General features: G+C 53.6%; 1 protein-coding gene across 1 annotated transcript in view; it reads right to left on the reverse strand.

Moving 5' to 3' along the window:
* The window catches only part of VOPP1 (VOPP1 WW domain binding protein), a 51277-nt gene extending 24750 nt beyond the window's left edge, over window positions 1–26527 (reverse strand). Inside the window, exon 1 of the mRNA XM_066354079.1 lies at window positions 26043–26527. Within this exon, the coding sequence (XP_066210176.1) occupies window positions 26043–26513 (471 nt within the window). The 5' untranslated portion in view covers window positions 26514–26527. The remainder of the gene's footprint in view (window positions 1–26042) is intronic.
* Window positions 26528–27532: the final 1005 nt, after the last annotated feature.

Raw genomic sequence — 27532 nt, forward strand, 5'->3', positions numbered from 1 at the left:
CGCGAGGGTCAGCCCACTGCCTCTTTTTTTTTTTTTTTTAAGGTTATTTTCTTTTAACTTTCTTTATTCATTCTGGAGAGAAGAGAGAGAGGGAGAGAGAGAAGGGGGAGGAGCAGGAAGCATCAACTCCCATAGGTGCCTTGACCAGGCAAGACTGGAGCATTGAACCAGCGACCTCAGCGTTCTAGGCCAGCACTTTTTTTTTTTTTTTTTTTTTAACAGAGGCAGAGATAGACAGGGACAGACAGACAGGAACGGAGAGAGATGAGAAGCATTAATCATCAGTTTCTCGTTGCATGTTGCGACTTCTTAGTTGTTCATTGATTGCTTTCTCATATGTGCCTTGACCGCGGGCTTTCAGCAGACCAAGTAACCCCTTGCTGGAGCCAGCAACCTTGGGTCCAAGCTCGTGAGCTCTTTGCTCAAGCCAGATGAGCCCACGCTCAAGCTGGCGACCTCGGGGTCTCGAACCTGGGTCCTTCTGCATCCCAGTCCAACGCTCTATGCACTGCACCACCGCCTGGTCAGGCTAGGCCAGCACTTTTATCCCACTGCACCCCCACAGGCCAGGCCCCACTGCACCCGCCTGCTGCTTCCACGTTCATCAGAGCTGAACCTGACACACACACACACACACACACACACACACACACACACACACACACACACGTCGTGAGGTTCCGGGCGCCTCCAGTTCCTGCCCAGGTAGGTCGAGTTCGCGCTCCACACGGGCCCTGAACGGAGGGTGCCTCCTGGATACCGGCAGGTGAGACGCTCAGGACCAGGGACAGAGGCCGCGGACGGGCCTCCATCTCGCCGAAGTCACGGCAACAATAGACGGAGGGGTGACGGCTAATGATCTCACGGTCTCTGAACTCCCAGTAACAGGAATGAGCACGCCGTGTTGGAATTTTAATCAATTCCCTGACTGCCAATTCCTTGATCCTTGGGCATACGGACATCCTGTTTTTCAGGAAGACCTCATCTCCAAGGAACCTTGATTTTTTTTCAGAAACAAAAGGAGGAGGTGCCTCACAAGCATCAGTTATCAAAGGGAAGAAAGCAGAGAAACTCTTTTTAAAAAAAAAACAAAAATGAAAGGTCCTCTGGTGTCTTACAGATGAAAAACCACATCAGCGATGCATATAGAGCCAGCAAACAACTACTATCAGGGAGACGGCACTGTCTGCTCACATCCTGAAGGTCCTGGGGACCGGGGGGGGGGGGGGGGGTGCCAGTCATAATTAGCTCCAGCCGTGTGTCCTCGGGAAAATCCCAGGAACTCTCATAACTCACTCCGAGTCCAGTCCCTCTGTCTGCCTCATCTGCTTCAGTCTTTAGCAAAAGAACGGTAAAGAGCCTGACCAGGCGGTGGCGCAGTGGATAGATCTCACGGTCGGACTGGGATGCAGAGGACCCGGGTTCAAGACCCAGAGGTCGCCAGCTTGAGTGCGGGCTCATCTGGTTTTAGGAAAAGCCCACCAAGGTCGCTGGCTCCAGCAAGGGGTTACTCGGTCTGCTGAAGGCCCGCGGTCAAGGCACATAATGAGAAAGCAATCAATGAACAACTAAGGTGTTGCAATGCGCAATGAAAAACTAATGATTGATGCTTCTCATCTCTCTCTCTCTGTTCCTGTCTGTCTGTCCCTGTCTATCCCTCTCTCTGACTCACTCTCTGTCTCTGTAAAAAATAAATAAATAAATAAAAATTAAAAAAAAAAAAAGAACGGTAAAGAAGGGGATCTTCTCAAGCTCCCTAATTCAAGGGGATAAAAACCCTCCTTTCTAGGAACATGAAAATTAAATCAGTCACACACACACAAAAAAAATTTAAAAGGCAAACAGTAAAGTACTGAAATGTAATAAGGCTAATATGTTTAAAGACTATGGAGCTTACATAATTTCCTAAGAAAAAGATGAAAAACTCCCATAGGGGGAGAAAAAAAAACGAAATAGTAAGAATTCATTAAAGAAAAAACACAAAAGGTAACTAAACCTATTTTCAAAGATAAAGTTCATTAGTCATCAAATAAATGTAAATTAAAATGGCTGGTTTTGTCTATCAGAACTCTAGCGCCCACTGGTGACGAGGGCAGGAGGGAAGAGGCATCACACTTGTGTGTGTTGAATGTAAACGTAACGTCTCGGGAAGACAATGTTTCAATACGGATCAAAAAGCCTTGAAAATGCACATAACAGAACCTAAACAGGGTTATCACACTTATCCGCAGCACATAACGTAACAATTGTGAATGAGGGTGATTAAGAAATAATAACTTGAAAATAACCAAAATTTTCAAAATATAGGTTTGGTTACCAAATTAATAATACACGCAAAGTACGTATGAGTAACCACAGCCTATCGGATTGTAAAGAAATGTGTAACAACATGAGAACCTTGTGCTAAGAAAAATAAAGCCAATGAAATCGTGTCACCGGGACAGTACGTTTTCCATCCACGGGAGAGTGTGGAGAGAGAGGTGTCAGAATACTGACAGTCAACTGCCTTTTTGGCGATGACAGAGATGTATTTTTTTCATCGCACATTTTGGTCATCAGTCTCCAAGTTTCCTACATGGAACTCGTAACATTTTGTTTTTAAATTTCTATCAACTTTTACTTTTAAAAGCAGATAGATCATTTATGGTCCAATCAAGAAATGGGAAGTGACTACGAGGAGATACTTAAATTGAGGAAATACAATTGGTTAACAGAAGTAGGATTCAAATAAAAAGTAACAGCTGAGCCAGTGTGTGAACAATAACATACAAGGAAGGATATACTGAAAGAGACACACCTGCCCAGTCAGCAATTAAAGCTGTATTCATAAAGAGGGTGACATCATAAAAAATGCTCGCTTGATGTAATCATTTAAGACCCATTATGTATGTCTTATTTTAACACTGTAAAAATAAAGATATACTCACAGGAAAAAGCATGGGACAGACAACATAAGCCACCCTACTCCATAACCCCCGTTTTCTTTGGAATGTCCATCACACCTCTCACAGCGCAGAAGAAATTGAAACTGATGCCTGAAACCCCATGGAAGACCCCTCTTCCAGCCCCCCCCAAATAACCTTTTATGCGTTATCAGGAATGCTACCTTACAGCGCCCCCCAACCCTTAGCACTACCTTTAACGGGTTCCCCAGGAACAAAATCAAAGAATGAGGGCACTTAGCAGTTTTGCCAAGAAGACTGTGACCCCTGCTCAGGATGGCTAACCCCTCAGGGAGCATCACGCATCTGAGGAGCCCGGAACCCACTCAGTGGGCAAAGCAGGACACCCACCCCTTTCTCTGTCAGAAGAGCTGTTCCTAGCTGCTAAAAATACTCAGAGCTGCAGCCTCAGGCCACAGAGCAACTCGAAAGGAATGCCTGGGCCGCAGCCAGAAAGGTTTGTGGGACAAATGTTCCAAATGCCACAGGCCATCGCTTATTGGGACACTGACGGCTGGCGGGATTTCACCAGCAGGGTCTGAGAGCAGCGACAACAGAGGAAAACAGCGGCGCTGCTGTGTCTTGCTGGCTCCCGATGAATTTATAACCCACCTTGGTGACAGTGACGGGCCCGCGTCCAACAAAAGCGCGGACCAGAGACCGGACCCTTGGCCGCGCTCCCTGGGGTTGCCGCTCAGAGTGCCAGCGCAGCGCATTGACCAGGGTCACCAGATGAGCCCGGCCAACACAGGGTCTGCGACCCGGGCACCTCGCGGTGGCGCTGGCACGGGAAGGGGGAGGCACAAGGGGACACTGAGAGGAGGGAAGGGTGGGCTGTGTCCAGCCCCATTGCACGTCTCCCCCGCTCCCCGAACAGGAGGACAGATCTTCCCTTCAAACGCCCCCCCCTTTCCAGCTGGGCCTCACTCTCGGCCAGCAGACCCAGAACGTAACCGTGAGACTCAGGAAGAAATTCAGTACCAACGTCTCACCTTCTGTGGGCAGAAATACCCAGGGAGGTGGAGAAGGACCGTGGCTTCAGGCGTAAAAATGCCAGAAACACAAAGCGTTTCCTGCCTGAGGCAGCCCACGACCCCCGCCTCCAGGAGATCTATTTTAAAAGGAATACATGCTGAGTGAGCCAACAAAAATTTCTGGAAGTTGAGATTCTAACTCCAAGGGGTACAACAGATTGAAGACAGCGGAGATCTGAGTAAAACACCACGGAAGAACTGAACAAACACTGAAGTCACCCACGTTCAAAGGACAACGTGACTTGCCTCTCACCTGATGCCAAGTACCTCTGGGCCTTTCTTTGTCCCCCAAAAGTCCTGTGCTGTTGTTCCCTGAGGCTTTGATTTACCTGTGCACACACCCCTATCGTCCCCCAGTCACTGCCAGACTGGGCCTCAGCCTTCAAGTCTCAAAATACGAATTTCTTCCCAGATCTGAGTCTACCAAGGAGGACTCGGCTGTCCACTCCTGACACAGCGTGACCCTCCCCTTTGTGTCCCAGACCCCTCTGTCATTACAGGGGGCTCAGGGCTGGGTGTTCACCGCCACTCCCCTCCCCGACTCTCCTAACCAGGACGGCAGGGACAGAGCGGCCTAACTCACATTTGGGTCCCCAATGCTACCATAATGCACCTTGTGCATAGAGCACTTAACACGTGTGTGTTTCAAGAATGACTAGAAACATGCCCACACATCGGGGTCTGGGCACACGATCCAAGAGAGCTGCTTTACCCCCCGTCTTACGGGCACATGACACTGACTCCCCAGGGACAGCGTGGTACCGTCACCATCCCAGTCGCCCCCTAACCCGGGAGGCGGATCCTGGGTGGCGCCAGGAAAGACCCACAGGAAACGTTTTCTCTCTCTGCCTCCCACTCCGTCAACTCTCGCTTCTACGAGCTGTCCCCTGGGTCCCACTTTTTAAAACCGAATGGAGATCGTTTCTGCTTTGATTTTTTTTTTAAGGGGACAGGGGACGAGGAAAGGAACGAAAGATGTGGCCGCGAAGCAAAAAAGGACACGCAAGCCAGAGGACAAGAACGCTAGAAACACATACCCGATTGAAGGCCCTGGGCGTTCTGTGTGGTTCAAAGGTCTAAATCCCGCCGGTGGGCGCTCGGAACCTCAGTCCTCGCACTCTTTTCTAAGCCTTCCAGTCTTGGCAAGTGCACGGGCGGGCGAGCCTGTGACAGTCACCTGTGAGCAGGCGACAATTCTCAGTCACCCAGGCGGACCACCGCGTGTGGGAAGCCAGGGCCGCCTGCCGCCTCACTCCGACTGGAGGCCAACTCGGTGACAGTGTCCCCGCCCCTGCCACCCAGAGCCCAGGTTTTTTTTCATCCTCTCCTGCATTTTCCTCAGATGCCCCTGTATTCATATAAATAAATAAATAAACATACCGATACCCCATTTCAACGACCAACGCTGCTCAGGTCCTCATCCACTGAAAGCAGCTGTAACACCCTCCTCACTGCGGGTATTATAATGATTCAACGAGCTAACGTGTGTAAATGCACAAACAAGAAGACCGCCCCCTCCCTATTTCCAGGCCATTAAGAAACTATCACCTCCCAACAGCTCCCACCTCCTCCCACTTCAATGACTCCAAACCATTTAACAAAAAAAAATCTTACTCTCAAACCACGCACGAAAGTGTATCCGCCCCAAACCCACTGAGTGAGTGAGTCCTAAGTGCTGAGCGCTCCACCAGGCGCTGGATGGGGTTGGGGACAATCAGGGCTCCTAGATGCCCGCATCTTCACTTCCCCACATCCTTCTTGTCACTCTTAGCTCCTCTGCACCAGCCAAAGGGGACACCAAGAGCACCCCACTGGGGAAAGTGCAGCCCCAAGCAGGGACCCTCACACAGTCAGAGTCAAAGCTCGAACGCCAGCCTGGCTCGATCCCACCACGCTGCCCCCAGGACTCTGGGCTGCAGGACATCTCTCTGCACCAGCAGATGTGGTGGAGACCTTTTCCTGCTCACCCACACTAGAGATCACGTCTCCTGGCCCACGTCACCGTAAAGGTGTTCCCGGGACGTGAAATGTTGCCAAGTCTGCTACCACCAAGCAGACGCGCAGGCACCCTTCACGGATGCCGTCCCTTACGTGAGCTGCCCTGTGGAACTGTCATCCCTAACCACGCTAAGCCCTCAGTCTGTCTCCAAGCCCAAGCAAACATTTAGCCACGGTCCTTCCAGCTCCCAAAGCAATACAAACATGCAAAGAGTAAGTTCAACAGTCTGCAAGGAACAATATGTTTGGGATGTTTTCTAACTTAATGCTCACAAATCTTCTCAAAAATCAGAATATGAGCCTTTCCGAGCAAGCTGCGCCCAAGCCACACACAATGAAGCAGGTACAGTCCAAAGCCTTGCGATCCAGAGCCCGCGATCCAAAGCCTTGCGATCCAGAGCCCGCAATCCAAAGCCGCACAAAGCTACCGCCCAGCGGAGAATCACAGTGAACGGTGACCTTTCACGGTTGAATGGCAAACTTAACAATCTGTCAAGGCAAACTCGCAAAAGAGCAGAAGGCACACACTTGCCCAAGAGTTTCACGGGGCATGCTGCTTTAACAGCAAAAAGCTAGAAACTAACCAAACGTCCATCAAAACGGAGCTGAGTCGTGAATCATGATCGCTCACCCAAGAGAACACTCTGTGATTCTAAAGGGAATGCAGTGGGTGTGTGCGTGCCGATATGGAAACACCTCCAAGAAAGAGCTCTTACCAAGTAAAGAAGAAAAAAAGATGCGGAACATTGTGTTTAATATGATCCCATCTGCATACATTTTAACAAAGTATCTGAGTGTATCAATCTTTTAAAAATGCAGAGGACTGCAAAAGCAGCTTAGCAGTAGCTCCTTCCGCAGAAAGAGAATCTAAGGTTGGGAGGTCATGGGAGGGGAGAGGCCCTCACATTCTGTTTTATACCTTTTTTTAACCATATACATGTATCCATATTTTAGAAAAAAAATTAAAACTATCAAATCCATTATCCATGAAAATAGGTAGCAAGGTCAACATAGGTGAAATCCTCAGATAGTTTAAGAATGTCATTTCCCTTGGTATTCGTCCCTTTACAACAAAGCTTCTAACAATGAATTCAATGTCTCCCTATCCTTCTCACCCCCCCATCCCCCCACCACCACCCCATCCTTAAAGCAAAACTAATGAGCTGTGAAATGGCCAAATGGGAGGCCCCAAGGAAGAGAAACACAGGCTGAGAAGGATTCACAACTGGATAATCAGGTCTTCCAGGAGCAAGAGCAAGAGCCAGAGCCCACACAGGCCCTGCCTTGGATGGAGTCCGTGTTCTTCCCTAACAGCCGAGAGGTCCTGAGGACAGAGGTTCCCGGGTATTCCTCCTTCCAGCCATGGCCCTGGGACGACAATGGTTGTAGGTGGGCTCAATAAATGGTTGCTAAAACAACTATACAAAACCATGAGGTGTCAACGGAAGGTCGCTGTCATCAACTCAACCCCAAGAGAAGTCCCCAATGTGGGCTGCAGTGAGGGGAGAGACCTTAGTCAGTAAAAACAGCTCAACTGAGCAACAGCTCCTAACATTTCAGCTCCGCTCAAGTCCTGCAGCTCCAGCTGAGGAAATGCAACCTCCCGGGGCAACTGAAAGTGCACCCTCTTGGGACAGAGGTGAGGCTGGCTTATATAGAAAGGTGTGCCCACACCCCCATCCCCTGATTGGTCCATTTCTATGCAAACGAGGACCTCACAATATGATTGGTCCAAATAGTACTATCCTGATTGGTCAGAATAAAGCCGCTCTGATTAGTCAGTGAAAATGCCAATGAGGATATAGCTGCACAGCTCTGACCAGACGGGGAAAGTCTTAGTCTTATTGGTCGAATTTTGAAACCCAGGAGCTCTCTTATCAGGGTTGATGCCGAGGGCAGGAGCACAGAGCTGGAGGCCTGGCAGCCCCACCTCTGGCTTTTCCGTGAAGTGCAGTGAGTGTGAAGGACTTCTGCAAACAATGGCTGCTACACTCTGGTTCTGAATTTAAGTCCAGTTAACCACAAGGCATCCTTTTCGGTAGCTATATTCTTCTCGGGGTCAACAAGTGGTAGATGTTTTATTTAGATAGATAGAGATATCATAAAATTGGACACACACATATCCATCTGATGGAGTAGCTACTAAAAAGAACACTAAAGAACTAACACAGACAGCCTCCCAACTTAGAAACAGATCCTATTTCCAAAGTCTCTGTCTAAATGGCTGCTTTAGCATTTAGGACCCTTTTCTCACGAAAATAACAATATAAATGTTGGCTACATTCCCTGTCAAGGCAACACGTTTCCATTTAGCTCACAGAATGAATGAATCCCCAGTCCGTCCTCGAGTTCGGCTGGCCCAGAACGGTTTCCGGAAGAGTCTGGCTTGCCCGCAGCCCACCCGTGAGCAGAAGAGGAATAACCATGTGTCGGGGATGAGGCCTGGTGAGACAGCCCGAGTAGTCAGGACAGACATCCACATCAGCTCGGTTCTGTCGTTCATCGCCCTCAAGGATGAACCCGGGCTGCCTCTCCTGGGGTCCCACCACCAACAGAAAGGGAACCCAGCCAACACCTGCCAGGCTGGGGCACACACAAAGGTGCCCTGGCTGAGGAGGGAGAATTTCTTCTTTCCTGCTCCCCCTTTCTGGCGTAACTGAATTCACGCCGGAGACAAGCATGGGTAGGATCACGCCCTGGTGTGACTAGAAAAAGAAAACAGACAAGACTGCATCTGGGAACCCCACCCTGGTTCCACATCCGGCTGAGCTGAGGGGTGGAGACGCTGTGCCCGATGACCACCTGTTCTGTTTGCAGACTGCTGAGAAACCCTCCACCTGTGTCTGTTTTCAGTCAAATGCCGTCTGAGCTAACAGATCTGTCATAGGGGAGGGGGGAGGTGGTGGTAAGGCTTCTATGTTTAAAAATGAGCTCACAAATGAATATATCTTTTTTTCTGAGGGAATTCACAACGTTGCGAGTGATTGTACAAAGAGGACACTTTTTATAAAAGGGGAAAATGGTGACAAGAAGCAGGAAGTTTTCACCAAACTTAAGTAAGCATGAATTCAATATGGTATCCAGGATTGGATCCTGGGGGGGCGGGGGGAGTAGTAGGAAAACTGGTGAAATTCCAATAAAGCCTGAAGTTTATTTAATAGTATCGTGTCCACGTAGATTTCTTTGTTTAGCAAATGTAGCCTCGCAATGTACGATGTTAAACTCGTGCAAACTGAGTAAGAGGTCAGAAGTAGCTCTGTGTGAGCTTCGCAGCTTTTCTGTACTCTCCAGCTATTCCCAAATTAAAAACTGATTACAAACAGACTGTGCCAAGAACAAATCAACCACAAAAACACCTGAAGAGAGGCCCCCAGCTCTGAAAGGCAGAGGGAAGAGACAGCAGCAGGAGCCAGGAGGGCTCACGGTGCACGAGGCCTCCGCGGGCCACGTGGTGAGGACCACGGTCTCCATCCTGAGGCTGATGGGCAGTCTCCCCGGCACGCCTCGGGCACATGTGGCAATGGGCAGTCTCCCCGGCACGCCTCGGGCACAGGGGGCAATGGGCAGTCTCCCCGGCACGCCTCGGGCACATGTGGCAATGGGCAGTCTCCCCGGCACGCCTCGGGCACATGTGGCAATGGGCAGTCTCCCCGGCACGCCTCGGGCACGTGGGGCAATGGGCAGTCTCCCCGGCACGCCTCGGGCACGTGGGGCAATGGGCAGTCTCCCCGGCACGCCTCGGGCACGTGGGGCAATGGGCAGTCTCCCCGGCACGCCTCGGGCACGTGGGGCAATGGGCAGTCTCCCCGGCACGCCTCGGGCGCAGGGGGCAATGGGCAGTCTCCCCGGCACGCCTCGGGCACAGGGGGCAATGGGCAGTCTCCCCGGCCCAGCTCGGGCACATGTGGCAATGGGCAGTCTCCCCGGCACGCCTCGGGCGCAGGGGGCAATGGGCAGTCTCCCCGGCACGCCTCGGGCGCAGGGGGCAATGGGCAGTCTCCCCGGCACGCCTCGGGCACGTGGGGCAATGGGCAGTCTCCCCAGCACGCCTCGGGCACAGGGGGCAATGGGCAGTCTCCCCAGCACGCCTCGGGCACAGGGGGCAATGGGCAGTCTCCCCGGCACGCCTCGGGCACAGGGGGCAATGGGCAGTCTCCCCGGCACGCCTCGGGCACGTGGGACAATGGGCAGTCTCCCCGGCACGCCTCGGGCAATGGGTAGTCTCTCGGGCACGTGGGGCAATGGGCAGTCTCCCAGGCACACCTCGGGCGCAGGGGGCAATGGGCAGTCTCCCCGGCACGCCTCGGGCACAGGGGGCAATGGGCAGTCTCCCCGGCCCAGCTCGGGCACATGTGGCAATGGGCAGTCTCCCCGGCATGCCTCGGGCGCAGGGGGCAATGGGCAGTCTCCCCGGCACGCCTCGGGCGCAGGGGGCAATGGGCAGTCTCCCCGGCACGCCTCGGGCACGTGGGGCAATGGGCAGTCTCCCCAGCACGCCTCGGGCACAGGGGGCAATGGGCAGTCTCCCCAGCACGCCTCGGGCACAGGGGGCAATGGGCAGTCTCCCCGGCACGCCTCGGGCACAGGGGGCAATGGGCAGTCTCCCCAGCACGCCTCGGGCACGTGGGGCAATGGGCAGTCTCCCCGGCACGCCTCGGGCACGTGGGGCAATGGGCAGTCTCCCCGGCACGCCTCGGGCACGTGGGGCAATGGGCAGTCTCCCCGGCACGCCTCGGGCACAGGGGGCAATGGGCAGTCTCCCCGGCACGCCTCGGGCACGTGGGGCAATGGGCAGTCTCCCCGGCACGCCTCGGGCGCAGGGGGCAATGGGCAGTCTCCCCGGCACGCCTCGGGCACAGGGGGCAATGGGCAGTCTCCCCGGCCCAGCTCGGGCACGTGGGACAATGGGCAGTCTCCCCGGCACGCCTCGGGCACGTGGGACAATGGGCAGTCTCCCCGGCACGCCTCGGGCAATGGGTAGTCTCTCGGGCACGTGGGGCAATGGGCAGTCTCCCAGGCACACCTCGGGCGCAGGGGGCAATGGGCAGTCTCCCCGGCACGCCTCGGGCGCAGGGGGCAATGGGCAGTCTCCCCGGCACGCCTCGGGCGCAGGGGGCAATGGGCAGTCTCCCCGGCACGCCTCGGGCACATGTGGCGATGCGCAGCCTTTGGTTTGCGGCTGAATGAACCAGCAAGAGCAGAGATGACTCCGCATGCGAGCAGACTGAGAGCGGAGCAGCTGCTCTATTGACCCACAGTACGCCAGCCCCCAAGCAGCAGCGGGCCAGGCACCTCGAGGTCCCGCTGAGCTGAATGTCGGCCCCGGGTGGGCTGTGAGGATGGCACAGCTCTGGGGAGCAGTGGGGGGTTCTGGTAGTACGCCCACGCTCCCACCTAAGGCCGGTGGTATACCCACGCTCCCACCTAAAGCTGGTAGTATGCCCACGCTCCCACGTAAGGCCGGTGGTATACCCACGCTCCCACCTAAGACTGGTAAGCCCACGCTCCCACCTAAGGCCGGTGGTACGCCCACGCTCCCACCTAAGACTGGTAAGCCCACACTCCCACCTAAGGCCGGTGGTACGCCCATGCTCCCACCTAAAGCTGGTAGTACGCCCACGCTCCCACCTAAAGCCGGTGGTACGCCCATGCTCCCACCTAAGACTGGTAAGCCCACGCTCCCTCCTAAGGCCGGCGGTACGCCCACGCTCCCACCTAAGGCCGGCGGTACGCCCACGCTCCCACCTAAGGCTGACTGCCCGCCAAGTCACACTCTGTCCCCTCTCTGAGGCAGGGGAGGAAAGACAAAGAGACTCAGGCCTCTCCCAAGGTGACTTCCTGCCACGGGTGAGGGGGAACATGAGGAGCAGCAGCCAGGTGATCCCGTGGTTCTGTCACTACGATGTCACATTGACACGGAGGCTTGGCCGGATGTCCTGGCTAACCTTATAGGGAAGACCTGTTCATCTCTGATATTTACAATTTAAACTTAAGTCTCTTTACACCAGGACACCTTGCCACCAGCTTCTTGGGAGTTACAGGATCATGTCAATTAGAGAAAGAGCAGGAAAAGGCCTTCATAGAGACCTCTGGATACACAGAAATCAGTGTACCAAGCATTCAAGCCCTTACTGGAAACTGAGTCAAGAATGGTCATCTCCCACCAGCCACCCATGGATGTGGGGGTTTTTTTTTTGGGGGGGGGGGATTCACAATAGCTTTAAGATGAGGTAAGGAAACACTGCCTGACCAGGCGGTGGCACAGTGGATAGAGTGTAGGCACGGAACACAGAGGACCCAGGCTCGAAACCCCAAGGTCACCAACTTGAGCACAGGCTCATCCGGCTTGAGCACGGGGTCACTGGCTTCAGTGTGGGATCACAGATGTGACCCCATGGTCACTGGCTTGAGCCCAAAGGTCACTGGCTTAAAGCTCTACGTCGCTAGCTTGAGCCCAAGGTTGCTGGCTTGAGCAAGGGGTCACTGGCTTGGCTGGAGCTCCCAGTTTAGGCATGTATAAGAGAGCAATCAATGAACAACTAAGGAGCCACAAGGAAGAACTGATGCTTCTCATCTCTCCCCCTTCCTCTCTGTCTGTCCCTGTCTATCCCCCTCTCTGTCTCTGTCTCTCTCACTAAAAAATAAAAAGAAAACGTTACAGGAAAATCTAGATGAGATGCCTGGTCTTCTTTGTGAAAAATCTTTTTGCATCAAAATTAATTTTAGATGGTAACTAGGAAGAAAAAGCATTTATTTGAGCAAAAAGAGCTGCAGCCCAGGAGACATGGATTCAGGTAGCAACCTCCCTCCCCCCTTCCCCCGTGCACTTGGGGAGAAACAAAGAAAGGCAGATTTATATAAAGAGGTAAAACCACCAGTGTAACTCCCTCATGCAAATGAAGGATTCTGTCTAGGTCCACAGTGATTGGTTAGTTGCAATATGCAAATGAGGGGGGTCAAAAACTACAAGGAGGAAGTCAAGTCCGCATATGTCCCTGTAACAGCTGTTCTGGGACATTTATGGCTCAACCCTGAGTGGTTCAGCAGCAGGTTTAGCAACTTGCAGCTCTGAGTGGTGAAACAGGAGTGCCCCGTCCCTGCACCTTTGTGTCTGTCTCTACGGTCCACTTATTCCACAACGAGGATGCATTCGTTTTATTTCCATAACAAACAAAGCAACATTCTAACTATGACATTTTAAAAGTCAGAGATGTCCTTGGCTTGAGGGGTCAGGATAGGCACGACCAGAAGCAGAGGGGCAGGCTCTAGCAGGGACACTTGGAGCGAGTGTGGCAGCTTGGTTGGTAGATGAGCGACATAAAAAGCACACCCGCCCCACCGCTCACCTAGAGTCACCCTCACTCATCCATCGGTCAGAGCGGCATGCTCCCTGAGGTCTGTCCAACAACAACCCAGGCTGCGGCGACCCTGACGGTCAGCAGCAGGTGACAACTAACAGCTATCTGCCAGGCTTGCTGATGCTGGATCACTTCTAGAGTCGAGGGCCGTTTTCACCGAGAACCAAGCAATGCCCTGGGGTGTCAGCCTCCGCATCACGGGAACCCAGCGTTGACCATAAGCACACCCTTCTGCAGCACTGAGCTGGTGAAATGTCCCAGCGCCCCAAACACTCAGTACCGACCGAGGGAGACGCTGAGCGCTCCTCAGACCACATCTCAACGGTCAATGTCCCTAGCCAAGCCAATGTCTACGTGCACAAAAACGGAGGAGGGACACAGTGAGTGGGGAGAGGTCACCCAGGCAGAGGAAGGGGGCTGCCTTCCCCTTCCATACAGAACGGGGCCAACCGAAACCCACAGAAGGAGCAAAGGAAAGCTGAGCAAATAGAAAATGGGTGTTGAGCTGACAGAGGATGGAGCGGGGGAGAGCTGGCACTGGGAGGCAGGTCAGGGACGAGTGAAAGGGGAGGAAGGGGACGCATGGGACCTGTCACAGTCAAGGTCCGTGCCATCTGCTGGTTTTGGCATGCATCCCACGGGCAAGGCCGTCTGGGACTGAAGGACTGATGACATGGACAAATACAGGCCCCTTTTGGATTTAGAAACAGCGGTGAGAGAGAGGATACCAGCTGGCCGATTTGAAAAGCTCTGTACAAAACACTCCCCCTCCCAAGGTGAAATTGCCTTCGAAGGCCGGTATCAGCACACTCTCTGGGAATGGGTGGCAAATGTTTTCTCATTCCCATCTTAAATGTCTGTCCCTGTCAGGGGCAGCCACCGTTAACAGACATTATTTGACAAACCTCCCCACTCACACAGGGTCTCTGAGAGCACACGCCTCCGGCCAGACAGGCATGAGCAACCCGGGTTACAAATGGACTCTGAGGGAGCCAAGTGACGTGAACAGAAAGAAAATGCTGGAATCCGTTGAAAACGCAGGTCAGTCTGGCTCCCACGTTGCCCATTTTCCACCATGGTGACACCACCTCCAAATACTCAGGGAGACCCCGGGTCCGGGTCCCACCTCCCTCCTCAGGCGAAGTTACGCATCACTGCACAAGGTCTTCCACAGAAGTAACAAGGAGGCTGGGGAAGCCCTGATCTCCCACGAGTCCTCCCGGGGCCTGAGTCACTGAACCGGGCTAACCCAGACAGGTCACAGAACACTATGGAGACAAGACTCAGGACCTCCAACGGTACCGTGGGCCACACCACCGCCTGACAATCACAGGCGAACGCTCCCCCACTGCAGGAATGACAGGCAGCCAGGGTCCAGGCCCTGCACCGTGCCAATCCAAGTCGGGGTGCCACTTTCTGTCTGGGTTTCCTGGTTGTCGCTACAGTAAAAAAAGAAGACAAAGGCTTGACAACATAATTATGATTGTCAATCTTCCTAAAATAAATTAAACTTGGAACCACTCAGGGAGTTGACGGTAGAGGAGCATGAGTTAATTGTGTCTCACACAGTGCTTCCCAATGTCTGTGTTACACGGGAAATAATAGATTATTGATCTAGGCTTAATGACTTTGGTGCGGGTTTCAGTATTTCCATTAAGGAAACCAATGAGACAAACTGGACGGGACAAAGTGGATACTTCTCTCCACCCCCCCCCCATGGCTCCTCACACCATGCATCCCCACATAAGGGTCCCTGTGCCCACCTTTCATTGTGCTGGTATCACTGTGCTGCCTCCTCCTCCACCCCAACACACACGCCTGTGCACACATGCACATGCACGCACACATACACACACCTATGCACGTGCACATCTGTGCACACACATACCTGTGCCCAAGCATGCACACACACCTGCATGTGTGCATGCACACATGCACACTCACACATGCACACTCACACATGCAAACTCACACCTGTGCACATACACACACACCTCTGTGTGCATGCACACACACATGCACACTCACACCTGTGCATACACGCACACCTCTCTGGGTGCACACTCACATACTTGCACATATACGTGCACACACGCATACACACACTTGTGCACGTGCACACACCTACCTGTGCACACACAGGCTCACTCACACGCAGCCTGGCACCCAGGCACTAATTACTTCCGGACCCTGGAACCTCAGAGCCGGGCAGAGGTCCGCCCTGTTCGCCATCACAGGCTGCACAGGGCACAACTGAGGATGCCGTGCAGAAAGACCACGCGGTGACGGGCACGCCCTGGAGGAACGCATGTCAGCAACCCTGGCGGTGACCGGCCCTGTTCACACTTGACAACCTCGGATCTCTTTCCCTCCCAAGCTTTAGGGCTGTTTTCTTCTTTCATTTTTTTTTCTTGCATTGTTTTTTAAATTGGATTTTGGGGGATGGCATTGATTAATAAAATTATACGGGTTTGGGGCGTACAACTCTATAACGCATCTTCTATACACTGCACTGTGTTCACTTCTCCCAGCACCATGTATCCCCTCTACCTCCCACCTTTCCCTCCTGCAACCCCACACTGTACGTCTCCCCAACCCTGTGATTTCTAAAACGCAAACGCTTACCCAGAGGGCACAGCCCAAAGGCACTCCTCTTCACCCATTTACTGCTGACTAACCAGAGAGGCTCTAAACCAGGGGTCCCCAAACTTTACACAGGGGGCCAGTTCATTGACCCTCAGACCGTTGGAGGGCCGGACTAAAAAATAAACTATGAACAAATCCCTATGCACGCTGCACATATCTTATTTTAAAGTAAAAAAACAAAACGGGAACAAATACAATATTTAAAATAAAGAACAAGTAAATTTAAATCAACAAACTAACCAGTATTTCAATGGGAACTATGGGCCTGCCTTTGGCTAATGAGATGGTCAATGTGCTCCTCTCACTGACCACCAATGAAAGAGGTGCCCCTTCTGGAAATGAGGCGGGGGGGGGGCTGGATAAATGGCCTCAGGGAGCCGCATGCGGCCCACAGGCCATAGTTTGGAGACCCCTGCTCTAAACCTTGTAAAGTGACCCATTAATTCTCACAAAACACACTTAAAAACGTTAGATATCTACTACGTCACTATGGAACACAGCACCAGGCTAGAGGAAGGGTGTGGGGTCAGAGAGCCTGGGCACAGGAGCTACTAGGGACTGCAGAGCACGGTGACTAAGGTAAAGGTTGGTTGGGATTTCAGTTCCAGCAGGGGTTTTCAGGGAGGGAAGTGACAGGCTGGAGGGGGGTTTCCAAAGGTCACACAGGCAGCAGGAGGGGGGCTGTGCCCCGGAAGGATGGCCTGGAGCCAGGCAGGTGCAGAGGAGACAGAGGTCTGGGAGGGGTGCATTCTAGAAAGCTGCAGAACTCGGCCGGACTTTGGGACTACAGAGGACGCAGAGAGGGTGAGCCTGGTACGGCCACCATTCCTGAAGGGGTGGCCTGGGTGGCTGGGGGAGGGGGCCCTGGCTGAGGCAGAAACCGGGGCACCCTCTGTGGCAGACACAGGACCCCAGAGACTCAGGGTTGCCCTGGCGGCATTTCTGTCCAACCATTAGAGCAATACAGGCTGCAGCTCGAATTCTTGGGCCAGAAATACAGATTTGGGACACAATGAGCACAAATACTGTCAATGAAGATTTAGATGTCAATGAAGATTTAGATGCGGCTGAGACTTTTCTCAGGCCCTTTCAGCGAATGGGAAGAGGAGGAAGCCGTCCCATCGAAGGAGCACAGAGGAAGGGCGACAGGAAAAGGTCGTCTCCCCACGGAAGCGCTGTCTCCAAGGAAAGCCACCCAATGGAGCCGCTGATCCAAAGGACAGGTGCATCTATCTCAAACACAGGCTACACAGGGAAATACACTTTCCAGAAGTCTTTTTCAAAAATGATCAACCTGTCCACAGACTTTCGAGAAGCAAAAAAGGGGGAAGGGAAGCCGCAAAACCAGGGAGCGGGGACTGGAAGGCAGGGAGGGGGCGGAGGAGGCGGGGTCCTGTGGCTGCACCCCACCACCGCCTCCACCCCACCGTGGGGACTGCTGCTCCCTCTCTGCCTCCCCGCCCCCGCCAGCTCCAACACCCGCCCTGAGGGACGACACAGCAAAACAGTCATAAGATGGTGACTTGGGACAATCGCTAACCTCTGGTGCCTCAGTTTCCCCACACTAGAAGCAAGAAAAAATTCCGACTGCTTTTTTTTTTTTTACTGCACACGTGACTTCTGCTAAATCACTTCACTTTCCAACCTCAGTCTGCCCATCTGTGAAGTGGAGTGACGATACTAGCCAGGTTACTGAAAGGCATGCAAGTATGGTGGCATCAACCGATGGTCGGTCGTTGGCGCCAATTCAACGTCAACAGGAATCCCCAATTTGGGGGGCAAGGTGAAGAAGGGAACTTCACTCGGTGCAAACAGCTCCATCTGGTTACAGCAGCTCAATTACGAAGCAGCACAGCTGGGGAACAGCAAGGCTGTGAGGCTGCCCGGGGGGCCAGGTGGCCATCAGGTGAGGCCTCTCTGCAGATAGGCAGCTGTACCCCACCTGCTCCACTCTGCACCCCTGTCTCCAGTCTTCCAAGCGCTCCTCAAGCCACTGGGGAGCTGACTTATATACACAGAAGTCCCCGCCCCTGGTCACTGATTGGCCCATCCTCATTCAAATGAGGACTACAAATGCTCACAGTTTGGGGCAACCAAAAGGCGCTGTCCTGATTGGTCAGAATGGAGCCACTCTGATTGGTCAGGGAAGATGCCGATTGGGCTATCCCTGCACAGTTCCAATTTAGAAGGGGAAAGCCTCAGTCTATTGAACGCAGTACAATTCCAGGAACTCCTTTATAAAGGGTTGGCTCCATGGCCGGAACTCAGAGCAAGCAAGCAGGTCAGGACGGGAGGCAGGCAGTTCGCTAAATCACTAAGCCTTCGCTAAGGCTTCTTTCTGCCTGCAGTGCAGACTGCGTGAGAGGCCCGTTACTAACTGGCTGCTAGGCTCCGCTTTGAAATTTGAGCCCAGTTAGCCAACAGGAACCCTTCTTGATCCTTGTCTTCTTTTCTCAGAGCCCACGGTGTGCATGATGCATAGAGAACAGTGCCCAGTGCATTGTGGGTGCCAGGTAAGACCCAGCTGCTATCGGTGGCAGCGCCATCTTGGTTCAGTGCACTGTTGTAGATGGCCCTTTCCTAAGTTTCAAGGTATCCAAAGCTCTTGACTCGCCTCATTTCCCCACTCCTCATTATTAAATTGTGTAGCAAAAAGCCTGACCTGTGGTGGCGCAGTGGATAAAGCGTCAACCTGGAAACACTGAAGTTACCGGTTCAAAACCCTGGCTTGTCTGGTCAAGGCACATATGGGAGTTAATGCTTCTTATTCCTCCCCCTTCTCTCTCTCTCTCTCTCTCTCTCCCTCTCTCTCCCTCTCCCTCTCCCTCTCTCCCTCCCCCTCCCCACCTCCTCTCTAAAATGAATAAATAAAAAAATAAAATAAATTGTGTAGCAATGGCCAATTACTACTACGTTTCCCACAAGCAGCATGCTGTTGGCTGAAACAGTAATTATTTTATGATAGGTTTAAAAAACAAAAACAGGCCCTGGCCGGTTGGCTCAGCGGTAGAGCGTCGGCCTGGCGTGCGGGGGACCCGGGTTCGATTCCGGGCCAGGGCATATAGGAGAAGCGCCCATTTGCTTCTCCACCCCCCCCCCTCCTTCCTCTCTGTCTCTCTCTTCCCCTCCCGCAGCCAAGGCTCCATTGGAGCAAAGATGGCCCCGGCGCTGGGCATGGCTCCTTGGCCTGTGCCCCAGGCACTGGAGTGGCTCTGGTCGCCGCAGAGCGACGCCCTGGAGGGGCAGAGCATCGCCCCCTGGTGGGCGTGCCGGGTGGATCCCGGTCGGCGCATGCGGGAGTCTGTCTGACTATCTCTCCCTGTTTCCAGCTTCAGAAAAATACAAGAAAAAAAAAACAAAACAAAAACAAATTTCACTCACCGAACCTCGACGTACAAAAGCCTTTCAAGCACTACAATCCTGTGGCTATAAAGACTGTTCGTAAGGAAATTCTTTCAATGAGCTCTGAGCTCTACAAATGAACAGTGTGGGGACACAGCCAGAAGGTGCTGGCACTGAACCAGGCAGAGGGCCCCCCCCCCCCCCGGGAACCTCAACTAGACTGTGCCCTGAACTTGACCATGGTGGTGTCTTCATCTTCCCAAACTCGAGAACTGTGAGAAATAACTTCCTGTTGTTTAGAAGTTACCCAGTCCGTCAGTGGTATGTCGTCACAGCCGTCCACACCGACTGAGGCACCATCCACACGTGAAACCTGACCACCATCCTGTGCTTCAAGGGCCACAAATGATCGATTCCGAAGCTGACTCATAAGATACGATCCCTTTGTTCTGGTCAGAGGCTATTGTCCTGTCAAGAGCTTGCAAGTATGCCGGTGTGCTTCCTGACATAATCTCCCTGTTTATATTCATGGCCTCCTCCCCGTCGTCACCGAGCCCTGGACTCCTCACCTCGACAAGAGAAAGTCGCCACTTCCTAACCTCCAGACACAACAGCCTCACGTAGGCCCAGGCTGGAGGGCTGTACAGCGTGAGGGCCAAGTACAACTAAACGCAGACATCTGCTCCCTGGAGCCTAAACTCCCATGCGTGGAACCTCCCCTCGCTGAAGGCAAACACTTCGACACACCTAACATCTAAAGCTGAATTCTGACTTTTGACAACTAAGGGTATCAGTGTTCTTCCCGTCAACTCTCCGCCATCCATCTCCATCCAGATGTAAGTCGCCATCTGTGATCGAGCCCTGCTCAACATTTTTATTAATCAGTTGGATCAACGGTCTGACAATCAGATCTGTACAGGGCACAAAACCCACAGCAGAGGACAGTACCACACAAACAGACAGCAACATGGCCTCCCGGGTCTCACAGAGATGTCCCGTCTCATGAAGTCTATCAAAATCGAACGATCTGGCAGTGAAGCCACTCAGAATAACCCAAAAGATGCCCCAGGGAGAAAGATATGAATAAAAAAAGACCAAGACAAGCTGGAGGTGGAATTTGATTACCAGCACAAATAACTGTAGGGAGAAAAAGAGAGGGAGAGAGAGAAACCCTACTATAGAATCATGCCACTGACTTCCCATGTCAAGTGAAGACTAGGCATTATACGTATCATAGACTTTTGTCAGGAAAATGGATGTCTCCCCCAGCCCCACCCCCAAAATTGGTACTTAGGATAAACTTACTTATATACTTTGGGCTCTTTTAAAAATAAATAAAGTGTGAACCAAACTTTCCACCGTTAACTATGGAAGTCAGACCCCTGTTTTATGTACATTCACTTTGAGAGGCCTTCTTTCGAGGACCAATTCCCTTCTGACAGGGAGGATTTCCTGAGCACTGTCCCGTGGGCAGTTTTCAGAGGGCAGGTGTGAGGATGGTGCTGTCAATCCGAACCACGTGGTCTTGGGGAGATGAAGGAAGGAAATGGAGCCTGGAGAACACATGGGGACCATCCCAGCTGTGTTCAAAAGCTGAGGGGCTGTCCCTGTGATCTGGTTTCTTCCAGAAAGCCCAGGAGGACAACAGGTCGAAACAGTCCTTTCCCCTCCATGTCACAGAAAACTTGAACACATGACGTTGCCAGGAAAGCTGATGCTCTTTGGAGAGCTGTGTTTCCATCACTTGAGGAGTCCATTAGGACCACCCCAAGTCCTAACTAACACAGAGCGCAGAGCTAACCGATGACCTTCCCTTCTCCTACCCTAGACCACTTCCCCGGGACCGTGACTCACTCATCTCTTTACCCAGTCCAATACGGACTGAGTCCCGACCCTGTCTCACGCACTGGGGGTGCTCCGGTTCACAAAGTGGGGTGGACCCTTCGCCCCCATACTGCTCAGATGGCAGAAAGCAAACCCCACCGTGTTGTGAAGGTAACAGACACTGAGCAGGGTGGAAACTGCTCAGCGCAAGGGGGCCGGGAGGGGGAGCTGGGTTGGAAGGCTGGAATCCTACAGAAGGGGGTCAAGATAGGCTCGTTGAAAGGGTGACATTGGCGTGACCTCGTGGGGAAAAGGTAACCAGGGAAATGACCTTGCCATCCACGGCTAGAGAAATCCCAGGTGGTCATGAGGCCAATCCAGGTCCTTCTCAAGTGGCTTAGGCCGGAAGAAAGCAGAGCCAGGTAGAGCCCCGAGTCTGGGCATGAGGCCCCCGGGGCCTCCCAGCACACCTGGAGCCAGGTTCTCCACATGGCAGAGCAGACCGTCCCCCCTGTCCCTTCCTCACTGTCACCTCTCCTGTCCCCTGCAGGCACCCAGCCTCCCAGGGCTTCCGTCCATAAGCTCCCTACACTCTTCTTTCTCATTCAGATTGCATGTTGCTCAGATTCCAAAAACTCTCGAGAGTGGGAGTGTTGAAAAGGTTTATTTCAGAAAATTGGCACCCGAGGGCTGTCATATTCTCTGGAATTCCAGGACATGAAAAACATTTGGCACGAGACAAAAAATAAAGATGAAAAAAAACCACATTGAAACATGACTTGGTTCTAATGTCAAGACTCCTGGATGTCCACACGCACAGGATTGGATTAAACTACTCAGCAATCCTCTTACTTTCCCCGGTTTTAAAAGACAATAGTCACAGCCCTGGAAGGGTAGCTCTGCTGGTTAGAGCGCCGTCTCTACCCGCCAAGGATGTGGGTTCGTACCCTGATCAGGGCACACACAGGAACCAACCAATACACCAGCAGAATGACAAATCGATATTTCTCTCCCTCTCTCTCTCTCTCTCTCTCTCTCTCTCTCCCCTTTCCTCTCACTCTAACATCAATAAACAAAGATAAACTTATATTAAAAAGAAAAGATAATGTTCACGTTCCAACCCTTTCTAAGAGAAGACTGCCCTTTCTCTAGTCTGAGAAGGGCTGTGTTCTTTTGCCAGGACAACTTTGAAACACATGGCAGCCTTGCTTCAAGATTCTTAGTTCAAGGACAATCAAAAGATACTAACACCAGTCCCTTGAATAAAATAACCAAGCAGAGTTCATCACCACCCCACCCCCCCACCCCGTGAATGGGTGCAGGAAACCCCCGGTCCCTACCCTGGGGAATTTTATACTGAACAGGATAGGGCACAGTTCTGGGCTCCCTTCAGTAAGGACAGAGCTCTCAGACCAAAAACTAGTGAGTCTGTTACAAAAGCGTCCACAACCTGCCTCTAGCAGGAGACCGCAGTGACAAGATCTAGAAGACAAAAGCCCACGGGAGGAGCGTAGGCCCAGGGTCTAATTACTCCCCAAGTTCAGCTAAAGCCCAGTCAGGCCTGAAAGGGCTTCTCCTTTCTGTTTCTAAGGAGCCGCAGTGGCCCCACGGAGGCGCTGGGAATCACCTCGCCAGGCCAGGACTCCCCCGGAGCCGCAGGTCCAGGACCTCCCAGGAGCCAGCTGGCAGGCGGAACAGAAGCACAGAACTCGGTGACGCAAAAGGGCGTCGGGGTTCCCCGCTCGTGGCCGCACTCACAGCCCGGTGCTCGGAACCGCACCGCTGGCGCAGGCGGGGTGACTGGGGGAGGGGAGAGAGTAAATAGGGCCCTCACTGACTCCTCCTGCAAGTCACAGCAAACGCAGAGTTCAACACAAAGGAGAGAGAAGTTACCTCTGTAACCGCTCCCAAGAAGGCTCCCTGGGGAGGGGAGGGGTGCTGTCAGCGCCCAGCTGCTCCTATTAAAGTCCCGTCTGGGTTTCGGTATGAGTGAACCAGGGCCTCGGTCCTGCAGGTGCCTGTGGGCCCACTTACAGCCCCCTCCCCCCCCACCCCCGTTTCATTCTCCAAGGTGTCAGAAGTTGCTAAATTAGACGGTTCCCCTAAGGACGAGTGACTGCGTTTCTAAAGGTCGAGCTGCTGGCTTCCCAGCAGATGGGGTAAATACCGCCCCAGGTGGACCATCGGCCTCAGGACACCCGGTGTGTGCAGACTGTCTCTCCTCTGCCCTTGCAGTCCAGGGAGGCAGCAGCTCAGCCTGGCCAGGTGGCCCCACGGCCTGGGCTTTGGTCTCCAGTTCCTGGGCCCTCACCAGCAGGGACCCTCTGGACAAGTTCTCTAACACCTCCTCCCGTTTGAAATCCAATCCGGGAGAAAAGTAAATGCCAGGAGGATTAAGGAGCTGATGTTTGTCAAGTGCTCAGACAATGCCTGACAGAGAGGAAGCACTCTAAAAGTGTTTCCGAGTGAAAAAAACAAACATGCAGTCTGTCTGTCTCACAGAGAAGGGGATTTCTATAAAGGGATGACAGCTGTCAGGGCCCCCGTCTCTTGTGACCCTGGGTGGTACAAGCTGGGGACAGTGCGAGAGGGCTGGAATGGAGTAACCACTGTCATCAGGGTCCCCTTCCTTCCAGGTGGTTTATGACCAAGTACCAACTACAATGAAGCCAGCTCAGGCAGAACAAAGAGACAAAGACAAATACCCCAGGTTGCAGTGGGCTGTCGGCGGCCATCAAATGTCTCCCTCAATTGTGGAGAGCCCTTTGCCCCCCCCCTCTCTCTTGCACACACACACACACACACACACACACACACGGAGTTACAGTAATCTCGCTCACTTGTGTACATGATTCAAGACTTCACAAGCGTCAGAGGTGTTCTGATTACAACACATTTTAGATGAAATTCAGAGCAACCAAGTTACAAAGGGGGAAAAAAACCAGCATCTTGGATTTAGCTCTCCTGTATAAAAATGCCATGTGATGAATTAATTATAAAGAGGCCCCCTGAATTCCGCAGAGACACCTCGGGGTAATAATCATCGGGTAGACACGGGCTCTGACACGCTGGCCGGTCCAAAACGAAAATTACCAATCAGCCAGCTGTTCGATTTGGTGGCAGCCTCAGCTTAGTCATTTGGGCGTCAGTGTTGTGACAGTTGTGCTTTTAAGATCCGTCAACATTTCAGACAGGATCTGATTCCTCTTCTTCAATGAGACATTCCTATGCAACATAACAACAACAAAAACAACAACAACAACAACAAAAAAAATGGAGTCCCTGAGGCACTCCAGCCTAAAAAAAGGGCACAGCACCCCACACACATCCTGATGACCAGCAGAAGAAAAGCCACAGAATGCTGGACGTTTTCATCCTGGGCTGGTTTCAAAAGCGGGTAAGGGTGGGCCCTGGCCAGGTAGTTCGTTCGTTAGAGCGTTCCCTAGCTTTCAGGCAAGGATGCAGGTTTGATCCACAGTGGGGGGACCAAACAATCAGTCAATTAATGCATGGATGGGTGGAACAAATTCATGTTTCTCTCTCTCCCTTCCTCTCTCTCTAAAACATAAAAATCAATCAATATTTAAAAGGGGTAGGGTGGGGGTGGGCATTGCACGGGTAGGTTCAGACGCATGTCACTCTGGATAAAGAGTGGTCTCAGTCATTTCTCCATTGTGTTGGGTGACTCACCGCCAGGAAGTCACTCCTAAAGTTTTAAAATTCTGAACAAGTGGAAAGAATGCAAGCAGGGAGGCACACCACAAAGAATTAAAATACCAAGCCAGGGGGTCATCAAGAACACAAACATCAAGTCTTTGCTGTGGCAGCGCCTGAGGCAGAAAACTTTTCCACCAGCCTCCCCTTTCCAGGGGGCTGCGACTTCCCTCCCAACATCCTGTAACAGTTGTTTCTAATTCAGACAACCAAGCAGTCGGTTCCAGCACTAGCACCCAACTATGAACGACTTTTACCACCTCCTAAAATAGAAGAGACAGAAAGAGAGTTTACGTTACTCAATACCTATTAACGGGGGGTGGGGGTGGGGGTGGGAGTGGGGGGGTGGGGTGTTCAGTTAATTTCTTGTAAATTTCCTTCAAAATAAGGAAGTTGAGCAAAGAGTGGAAGGAGCCCCTGAATTCAGACTCTACACCCAGGAAGGGCACACTATATAGTTCACGTGTTAAAGAGAACCCACTTCAGCCAGGGGGCACGGGGGTGGCCGCCCATCAGAGATGCCACTTGCGGCGGGGGACAGCCCGGTCTCCACGAAGGCTACGGTCACTAGGCGCTTCCACCCTCCCTCCCTCCCCAAGTCCCCTCTGGGCTTCAGCCGCACCGTCACCCAGCTCCAGGGGGACGTTCCTCGCGCACCTGCGGCCAGCAGGGACGTCCCCTCCGGCCGCCTCCCGCTCTTCCCCAGGCACCCCGGGACCTTTTCTCACAACTACTACACGTCGGCGCTGGCACCGCGACCCTCCCGCGGCCCACCCATCCCGACTCTGCGCCTGCGCCTCTCCCGGGACCCTCCCCCCTCCCACGGGGTCCGGGTCCCCTGCGGGAAGGGGACAGGGGTTGTGTAGCGCTGAAAGCTGTCTACTGGGCCCCCCGGCGGGCGCTTGAAACTAGAGAAATAAGCCGCCTCCGGGGCTGGGGGGCGGGGTTGGGTGGGGACAGAGGGAGGACGCAGAGTCGCAGCGGAGAGGCCGGGGGCCTCCCTGTCACCGTTCCACGTCCCAGCACCGGGACAAGTGCGGGACGAGGGGGCAGCGGCACTCGGCCGCCCGACCTCGCAGGGTCTCGCAGAGGGGTCCCGGGGCGTCCCCGCGCTGCGCCCCGCTCGGCCCCGCATTGTTCGCGCTGCCCGGGCTCCGGGGGCTGGCGCCCAGGGCGGCCCCTACCTCCAGCAGCAGCGCCAGCAGCAGCGCCGCCGCGCTCCGGAGCAGGCGGCTCATGGCTCCGCGTCCTCTCCGGGCGCGCCCGGCGCTCGCGTCGCCGCCGTGGGGCAGCCGCACGTCCCCCGTGCTGGGCTCCAGACCGGGTGGCTGGCGGGCGGCGGGCGGCGGGCGGCGGGCGGGGACCGGGGACCGGGGACCGGGCCGCCCTCGCCGCGCTCCGCCCCGCGCCCCGCCCTCGACCGGAACGCGCTGGGGCGCGCGCCCGCGGACACCTGGAGCCCGGCCGGGGGCGCTCGGCTGCGGGGCCGCGATCTGGAGATGGGAAACCGGGCCGCGCGAGTGGCGGGGAAGCTGCCAGGGGTCTCCTCCGGCAGCCAAGGCCGTGCCGTCACCCCTGAATAGACCCAGGAAGGCTTTCCAAAGGAGCAGTGTCCGCGGGGCGTGGCTCGTTCTGGAGGGAGGTGGCTGTTCCATTGCTCCTTCTTGTCTTCCCTTTCCCTCTGAGTCCGGTGAACCGGGGCCACGTACCCTACCCACCCGCGATGGCAAGGACAGCCCAAGGTCGTGGGAGGCAGACTAACAACAGAAGGCTTCCTGCGCCTCGTCACCTATTTTATCAGGGCTTTTTACGCCAGCGCCCTGCTGCCCTGCCCTGGCCTGGCCTTCACCACGGTGACCCCGCAGTGAGTGCGGTGCCCTCCACCCCTGCAGAATTTCCTCCCACTCCCACTGCCCCCTCCCACCGTACTGTTTTCACACCGTGGCCCAGGTCTCACCCCTGTGGTGCACTTACTCAGCAAGCATTTGTCGAACTTGTAAGAGGGTACCAGGGCCAGAGCTGGAGGTAGAGCATAAGAAATGTGCCCGAGTCTAAAGAGAGAGAGAGTCACTTACACAGTTGTGGTAGGGACTGCTGAGGGCAGAGACAGGCAGGGCCCAGGATAATACTAAAGGGGCGTAAAGGACAAGAACCCACCTGTGACGAGAGGTGGAGGGCGTGGGGTCCTGAACATAGATGTCCCCTAAGGCGGGTCCCAAACACTTTCCAACCTTCAGTGTGTGATTTACAGTAACTAGAGATGGTATGGGGTGGGCTGGGGTGAGGACAATGTCACAGTGAGGAGTTTCTTGCTCTGAGGCCTGTGGCTGTGCCTCTGGGGGGGTTGGGAAAGAAAACTGATGTCCCAAAGGTGTGCTATCTGAAAGGCACGAGAGCCATGGTCCGGGCTCACGTAAAAAGTGAAAGATTAACCTTTTATCAGGGAAACTACAGGCCTGGGACGTGACTCCCACCAGGACCTGCCGGTTGAGGAATCAGAGCGGTCTGCTGTTGATGGCTGGCAGTGGACACTCCAGTCTCTGGTAGGACGGGGGTTGTAATTTGGTCCGAACCAGAGCTTTCTCTTGTATCAAACCAGCAATGGTTAGATTTCCAATCTCATGTTACTTTTTCTGGAGCCAATTGTTGGGCTTCTCTGGCTAGTTTTTCTAAA

This window comes from Saccopteryx leptura, chromosome 12 (assembly GCF_036850995.1).
Source record: "Saccopteryx leptura isolate mSacLep1 chromosome 12, mSacLep1_pri_phased_curated, whole genome shotgun sequence".
NCBI classification, from domain to species: domain Eukaryota; kingdom Metazoa; phylum Chordata; class Mammalia; order Chiroptera; family Emballonuridae; genus Saccopteryx; species Saccopteryx leptura.